The sequence below is a fragment of the Nymphaea colorata genome, chromosome 1 (assembly GCF_008831285.2).
Source record: "Nymphaea colorata isolate Beijing-Zhang1983 chromosome 1, ASM883128v2, whole genome shotgun sequence".
Taxonomy (NCBI): domain Eukaryota; kingdom Viridiplantae; phylum Streptophyta; class Magnoliopsida; order Nymphaeales; family Nymphaeaceae; genus Nymphaea; species Nymphaea colorata.
Window position 1 is genome coordinate 34,171,888 of NC_045138.2, and position 8,232 is coordinate 34,180,119.

Genomic DNA, 8,232 nt, shown 5'->3' on the forward strand with positions numbered 1-8,232 from the left:
AGCAATTCCTTCGTTTTTATCCAAATAAGCCTTATAATCAAACTTTTTTCTTTTCTTTTCATTCCCTTCATTTCCATTTTTTTTCATCTCTTTGTTCCCTTTCCCTCCATCGAAATAAAATAAAGAGTAACTGTTCATATGCATTGAGTACAGGGTGGTGTGCAGTAGGCGCGCGGTTTAGAAACGAAAGTGATCAATTATTTTAGTGCTCATAAGAATATTATAAGTTATCAAGTTGACCTCATTTTTGATCAGGTTGTCTTTCAGTGAGCGCGCATTTGGGGTCAATGGTTATATATATTCTTCGTGGAAGAAGAAATGCGTCGACGAAAGCAATCTGAATGCGCTGTCAGCCTTGCTTGACAAATGCTTTTCTTGCTCATGAATGCCATGACACGAGAATGGAAGATATATAACCTGCAACACTTCTAGAAGATCCAGCAGTCCACCGAGTGACGACGACTTTGCCTTACTGAGATTAGTCGCCCAAGAAAAGATTGGTATGCATTCATTTATAATGAGTGAGCAGACAACTCAAAGCAAATGTGAAAGGCGTAAATGGTAGTGGTACATTCGGTAGTGGCTCAGCCTCAATTACACTAATTAGAAACTAAATTATCGGATAGTTGTAGACTATCTTTCTTTTTAATGTTCAGTTTTACAACCAGCAAGATAGTGGCAGAGACAAAAAAAAAAAAGGGCCGAAAGACGTCGATCGATCTCGAACTTGAACTTGGTAAGATGGGTATGCGGGCACCACCCATGGCCAGATCCTACTTTAACTCAGTGGCCGAGCTACATTGTAGTTGGTGTGGACAACCCACAAAATTTACTTTATTTACATATAAAAATTTCATTAGTTTTTAGGAACATGGTCAATTCGGATTGCTACAACCTCGAGCTGATGGTTCTAAATTGCTGGCTATATCTATTTAAATTCAAAGCAATTTTAATCTGCCATTGTTTTTATTATTTATAATGAAAGCGTGCATTTTGTGGATAACGTATGCATATTTTTATTTACTTATGTTTATAAAAAATCATTTTTTTCTTGGAAAGAATTTTTTTAATTAATTTTTTTCAAAATTTTAATTTAAAAGTCTATGATTTATGTTTTTTTGATACAGATCATGTTACACATTTCACAATGTTGGCTAGTACAACAAGGCATTTTAATGAAGGAGCTCCTCCAAGTCGAGAGTTGAAACCGTTTTCCAACATTAGCTTCAAAACCGTGCACTAATTAGCTTCTTCCTGAATTTTCTGTAACTAAAATTTTGAATTCATTTTCAAGAATGGTACATGACAATTAAGTGTACAATAACTTGGGTGCCCATGAAATTTAACCATTCGACCGTCTACATTACAAGAGTTATTACTTAAGAAGAAGCAAAAAGTAAAGCCTGTCCAATACAAACGCCTTATAAATCTGTCCCATTCAAAATTGGATGACTCTCACATGCAATATTTATTTCTCATATGAGCAATTCTTCCGTTTCAAATGTCTTGTTAAACAGATCGCGTAATTTCCTTCACATTAAGCTCATACTCCAATGTGGGATAAAAAGAAACACGTCCTTATCGTGCTTCTATGTCGCTCATCGTCACCTCATTTTGAGACCTCCCCTCCATTCCAATCATAGGGTACTCCAACTTTCTGCTCACCGTCTCTCTCGGAGAGTATCTCCCCACAAATGCAGGGTCCAAAGGAGAAGGAATGCTTATGGAGGTGTTACCAAGCATGAAAACCACTTGGGACATTGTTGGCCTATCTTCTGCTTCTTCCTGAACACACAGCAGACCCACATGGATGCATCTCAGTGCTTCACTTGTTTGGCATGATCCAGCTATCTTTTCTTCAACCAACTCCAGCGCTCTGTCTTCATTCCACAGTCTCCATGTCTGTGATCAATATCCATCAACATACACGTCAATCTCTGCATGAAAACTAAAAATTCTCTTGTCTAGGTGTGTTTATTTGTGATTGCAAAATCTTGACTTACATATCCCACAAGGTCCAAGTCAAGCTCAGACTGAAAGAAAGAAGCATTCCTTTTACCAGACACAATCTCTAACAGTAAGATTCCGAAGCTGAAAACATCGGATCTAGTGGAGAACCGACCCTGCATTGCGTACTCTGGTGACATATAGCCACTACAGAAAGAAAATTTAGCAGAAGTTAGGACCTCTTTTTTACTCTCTGTTTTGGTGAGGAAAATGTGTGTGTACAAAACACAAAAATCTTAGAAGAAAGCGAGAGAACAAAGGGTAACCAGATTGTAAAACTTACAATGTCCCAGCAATTCTGCTAGCATCACCTTGTGTTTGGTCCATGCCGAAAAGCTTGGCCATTCCAAAGTCTGAGATCTTGGGATTCATGTCCTGATCTAGCAAGATGTTGCTTGCTTTTAAATCTCTATGTATGACCTTGAGCCAGGAGTCTTCATGAAGGTACATAAGCCCCTTTGCAATTCCCATAATGATTTTAAACCGCGTTCCCCAGTCTAATTTCTCACTTCTTGCCGAATTCCCTTTTCAAATGAAGAACACAGTCAAGCTTTGTGCAGTTGAGAAATGTGTGAGTTTCAGTACCTCATGGGATGTTTGTATGCAACAAAACGCCCTAAAATCAGGATAAATTGACTTTCATTTTTTTTTTTTCTAGATAGGTGGAAGCAAGTACTAGTCTCTCGAGCAACAGTTGTTGAAATGAAAAACAAAGTCGTTCATATGGTTTATAGAGAACTAAAATTGTGGAAATATTTACCAAATAAAAATTTGTCAAGACTGGTATTCGGCACATATTCATATATAAGGATCTTCTCTTCTCCTTGCAGACAACAGCCATGAAGCCTAACCAAATTCCTATGCTGAAGTTTGGCAACCAGTTGCACCTCATTCTTAAACTCAGCTGCTCCCTGCGAAGAATATTTGGAAAGCCTTTTTACCGCAATGATCTCACCTCCTGGTAACTTTCCCTGAAACAACAGTCTACGTCATTAGCCAGATGCAGAGACACGCACCACAAAACAATGGGAAAAAAAAAAAACTCATCAAGAGACTAATTTCCTGCTAGGTTGGATCAACACATCCTCTCTAGCTACTTTGTGGTTACGTAAAATTCAGTAATGGTGTTCTCCTCTTAGTGTCCAAGTTCCGGAAAATTCAGGTTCATAAGGCTTGGTAAGAAGTATGGGAATCGGAAATAGGTCAGCTTAGGAATTTCTAGGTACATTGGTAGAGATTGCAGAGACAGGTTTACTAGATATTCCAAATTTATGAACTAGTTAATATATGTTGTTGTCTCGTATATGAATTAGAGAGAGAGAGAGAGAGAGTACTCCCTAATTATGCGGTCGTAGGTATATCCCACTCCAGATACTCATTTAACCACCCTATTCATCCTCCACTGCCCACGATGCTTCTCATTGCAGATCATATACCAATCTTACTGATCTATATACTTACTCGGACTACCAACATTTGTGGGTAATTGGAGATGGAATTACCTTGTAAACAGGGCCGAACCCACCTTCTCCGAGTTTATTTTGCAGGGAGAAGTTGTCAGTGGCAATTCGTATACTGTCTAGATCAAAAAGTAGCGCCTCCACGCTCTGCAATTCATCTTCACCTGCAATGGAAGTTTCAAGTGGCCATCAGATATATTAATTAGATGCGTCGGTCAAAGAAGCCCGCCTGCCTTTGTTGTACAAATGCATGGCCTAGTCACTTGCTTTCCCACCTAAATCTTCAGAAACATTTAATACTGCAGAATCCCAATTGGATTGTTCCACATTAAATGTTTAATGCGTTTTGACAATTTGAACTGCGATTTCTTGGACAGACGCAGGCCACTCAAAAGTTATGGGGGTTGAACAGATTGGACCACTGTAGATTGGACTACCAGTTCCTGTCACTAATATCGGATCAGTCTAAAAATATATGGCAAATGAATGGCCATGCCTGTGTCCAAATGGGATCACATAAACTCAACCAGTCCCTTATAAGCCGTATATGATAAAATTATTGCAGATACAATCACAGAGGAAACTGAATCTGACGGAAAGTCTAAGTCATCCATCCTTCTGTTTCTGACAGAATGCCTACTTCTACCTGCTCCGATACAAAGTCCATATCCGATTGCCAACCTCACTGCAAGTTGGGTTTGGGTCATATGGATTTCATGAAGGCCCTTGCTGCCATAATACAGTAGTATTGTCCCGGTGCATGCCGTGCACTGTCAAAATCATGATTATTTGGATTTGGACAGAATTTGTTCTCGAGTAAATGCTTCCGCCAAAAGTGGTTGAATGACGCTACCCCCCCAATAAATACCTTGCTGCGTCACCGTCCTCTGACATCTAGAATCAGTCATGGTTGAGATTGTAAAAGTTTGGTCTTTATCAGCTAATAGAATAGCTTGGTGAATCGGATTTGGTACATTCAAAGAAACTTAAAAAACCCTCTGCCTTATTACACATGGACAGTAACATATATGTAGCTATTATATCCAACACATGGACGATATAAACACTTGGGTATACTTAAAATGTTGTTAAAATATGTAGACTAAAGTAAATATGAAAAATTATGCGACTGTTCAGTTAGCTTAGACGATTTAGAAGTTACCCACATGTAAAATCATGTCTATAATAACATACACATAAAATGTCGTGAACTCTCAATCAATCAATCAATATTATATATATATATGTATATATATATATATATGAAAGGAAGGAGTAGGCGTTGACTTTATCCGCCTCTTTGTCATTCAACCAAAAAGGGGCAGTGAGGCGTGGCGTCAAACCAGCTGCACTTTTTTTTTTTTTTAATTTGAAAACAAAAAGAAGAGCCTCTGTTTCATTTGGGCGTAGAAGTTCAATGCATTTAACAATTCATTGGGTCGTCAGGTCGTAAGACTCCTGCTATTGACATCTGTTCACGACCAAGAAACGGAAATTTTTACTCGACTCACCATTTTGGGGCTTCTTCCTGCTTTTCATTTTCCTTTTGAGAAACAGGGCGCAGATAACACACAGGAAAAGCACAGACGGCACCAAGAAGGAAAGAGTAGTGACAACGATTCTGGACGAGCTTACAGCAGGCCCTGCATCATTCGCTGAACACAAGCTTAATAATTTCAGTAAGGCTCAGTACTGAACAACCAAGTGAAATACATAGAAGGAAGTAAATTTCATGGTAGTAAGAACAGAACCAGAAGGCCGCGTTGTATGATTGGCAGGGTTCACTGGTGGTGGTGGTTGAGCAGATGTGCTGGAAGCTGAGCTTGGAAGGAGAGGGTTTGCGCCATACCAAATGAAGCAGCTCGCAGACATCGCTGAAGATGAGAGCTTGTCCGTAATACACTGTGCAATATTGGAGATGGCCTTTGTTAAGCATAAATTGCAGGAGCTCAAATTCAGGTCTCCTGTGCATTGGGTTACACCGTATATCTTGATGACATCCGTGTATCCAATATAACTGGCAGAATACATGGCAGGAGATGAAGTGGTTAACCCTTTAAGAACATTGAAAAGCGACATGACAGAATTTCTGAATTTCTGAGGGGTGGAGACGCTTAAATTGCAGTAAGAAGGCAATCTATAGTTGGTGTCGATGACTCCAAAGAAATTCTGATCAGAGTAGCGCAATTCACATTTATAGAGCCATATGGTGGCAGATCTCTTTTGCGAGCAGTACTCGGTGATTAGGCTGGCAGCGCTGGAAGCACAGTCCTGGCAGGAGGCTCCAGTAACATCTCCTCGGCACTGAACGACGCCGTAGACTTGATCGGCCTCCCTTCCAGCGGTAGCCTTGTAGGATCCAGTGAAAGAAACGTTAGCAGCCAGGGAAGTGAACAACTGGTTGAGGTTATGCTCGAAGATGCTGTTAGAGGTGTAGGAGGCCGCAGAACTGTGGCAGTCGTAGTCGTATAGAGACTGGGCGTTGATCAGGTGAACCAGTGCTGGAAGAAGAAGAAATTCGAGCCCACCAATGGCGCCCATCTTGAGAGCGTTGAAAATTCCAGAAGAGAAGACAGGACAGGAACACAATCACAGCTCCAAGGGCGATAGTTTATTCCACAGTCCAGACGACCACATCTCTGGTTTGAGTTATTGTCCCACGTGCATAGTTAGTGCGCGTACCTCTCTCTTCGTTGGACGAAATTAATGCTTCTGTTGTTTCGTGAATTAACCTGAAAAAGAAAAGGATTTGCACATCCTATCAGCAAGCTTTGCATGCATGTGATTTCCCTTTAAATTTTATGTTTTATCTGCAAGGCAGGAATCAGGGCATGGTCCTGTTTACTTAGAACAGGTTTTTTCTTCAGTAGTACTTCCAGAAAGTGAGACAAGGTTTGTGGTCCGGAGTGCTGTAATTTTGACATCCTGCCGCTGAAAGTTGTAGGTAAGTTAACTCTAATCTGTTTCTGAAGAACAGGAACTATATGGCCCACTGTGTTGATTGCATTCAAGCCCACGTATTTAGTTTACATTATACAAACAAGAGACTTTCTGCTGATAAAGTCCCTTTATCAGGGTCTGGTTGTTGAATTTCTTGTGTCACACTTTGGGTTATACTTGTCCTTAGTTTCCTGTTGTCCGTATTGCATATAAATACAGATACAGGACAAAACCGACATCTGTCTCTGTTATGCCGGCTGGAATTGCTGGGGAGTTTTCGCCACAAAGTAAAATTTCTCTGATCCAGAGTGGTCTTTAACCATTTGTTCTTCTATCTCTTTCATTTTTCTGGTGAATGTTGTCACTTTGTAAGCATTTATGGAGGAAAATTGGTGAAAGATGATTATCTTTGGTATATATGGAATTGGAGATAACTACGTGAGCGCAGGCACTAAATTGACCAAAATTAGCTTAATTTATGGTGAGCGTGGACCGGATTACTGATACGCCCAACAATTATGGTTGAAAAAACTTTGCTTCCTGGACCTCAGTTACTGGTAAACGCAAGCAGCATGACCTCCAATTCTTTTAAAAGCTGATGTTATGGGAAATCATTTCAAAGTTGTTCTACTAATTTTGGTAAGCTGTTGTGAACATGGGTGATCTCATTCTTGTGGAGCGTGGAAATTTAGAAACCACTGCTTCTTCCAAGTGGGTACCTTCTTATGGGCTTCTTTACATGTGCATTCAGAAGATCGCTCTTCCAATAAAAATTTAAAATACTTAGGAGAGAATCTGACATCTATTGTCTTCTAAGTTGGAACTATGTTCTTTATCCTCCATATAAAGTTGATGACTCCTTGTTATGCCCTTACAAGTTACATATTGGATTGGAGAGAGAAAGAGAGAAATGATAAAATGGGAATGAATTTTGAAGACAAGAAGTTTCCTTGCTACAATAACAAATCGCAAAAACATAGAAGGACGAAGACAACATAATGTTGCAGGGTCCGTTATGCCGTTAGGACTGCGTGACAGAACGAGAAACCCGCGGGAGCTCCTCCTTTTCCCACGGTTTCCCATTTCTCCGTCGAAAATATCTGCATCATAGTTCGTGGCCCAAATCTCAGGTTGCGGGGGAGCTCTCTGGCGTTTAGCTTTATGCCGCCTATCGCCATTTCAAAGAGCAGTGGACAATGGCGAGCCCTCCGCCCTTTCCCCTCCGATCACCATTTCATAGAGCAGCGAATGGTTGCATTAACGCAAAGAATTTTCTTTAGCCATCTCTCAGCTTGGATTTTACTTATATATGCCTCTTGTAAATTCTGTAAATGGATAAATAGTGAGCTCTAGGTCTGGACATTGTTCACATGAGATCATAGATTGGTGCTTGTTTGCAGCGCAGCCCAAAAGAGACACAGGCCTTTTCGTGTTTTCTCCGTACCTTCAGAAAAGGAAATAGACAAGAAAAGCAGATAAGATCCATACAGAAGAAAAGAGCAAGACAAAAAATCAAAAGTAATACGGTTAAAGACAATCCTTTTCCCAAGAAACCTTTTCACGTTGAGATATCAAGAGCAGTCATCTGGATATCCAATAGCTATGTAATTGTGTCGAGATGGTTGCATCACCATTTCAAATTGTCCATGTGACATAGGTCATCATTGGAGGTAGTTGTACAAAAGACAATGGCTTGTTTACAAAATATGGTTCTCATTGTATGATTTACTGTTCTACAAAATTTACAACAGTTGTAAGTATTATCTGACTATCCAGCATTATCTGACCACTGAACTTGATATTATATTTACAAATTTGCTGAAGG

General features: G+C 40.0%; 1 protein-coding gene across 1 annotated transcript; it reads right to left on the minus strand.

Annotated features, from left to right (window-relative positions):
* Nucleotides 1-1,314: 1,314 nt before the first annotated feature.
* Nucleotides 1,315-6,179, minus strand: LOC116262859 (cysteine-rich receptor-like protein kinase 10). Its single transcript, XM_031642389.2, has 7 exons — nucleotides 5,219-6,179; nucleotides 4,979-5,122; nucleotides 3,510-3,631; nucleotides 2,768-2,978; nucleotides 2,291-2,531; nucleotides 2,004-2,154; nucleotides 1,315-1,902 (listed from the first exon to the last, which is right to left on the minus strand). The coding sequence occupies exons 1-7, from the start codon at nucleotides 6,006-6,008 to the stop codon at nucleotides 1,579-1,581; spliced, it is 1,983 nt and encodes a 660-aa protein (XP_031498249.1). The 5' UTR covers nucleotides 6,009-6,179; the 3' UTR covers nucleotides 1,315-1,578.
* Between the last annotated feature and the right edge of the window lie 2,053 nt (nucleotides 6,180-8,232).

Bases quoted from the DNA above. Each gene is read 5' to 3' on its own strand.
- LOC116262859 (XM_031642389.2), bottom strand. From the start codon at position 6,008: ATGGGCGCCATTGGTGGGCTCGAATTTCTTCTTCTTCCAGCACTGGTT. The intron at 3,632-4,978 runs GTGAGTCGAGTA...CTTCCATTGCAG, and splicing joins CAGGAAGAAGCCCCAAAATG to GTGAAGATGAATTGCAGAGC. The intron at 2,155-2,290 runs GTAAGTTTTACA...TTCTTTCTGTAG, and splicing joins AGCAGAATTGCTGGGACATT to TGGCTATATGTCACCAGAGT.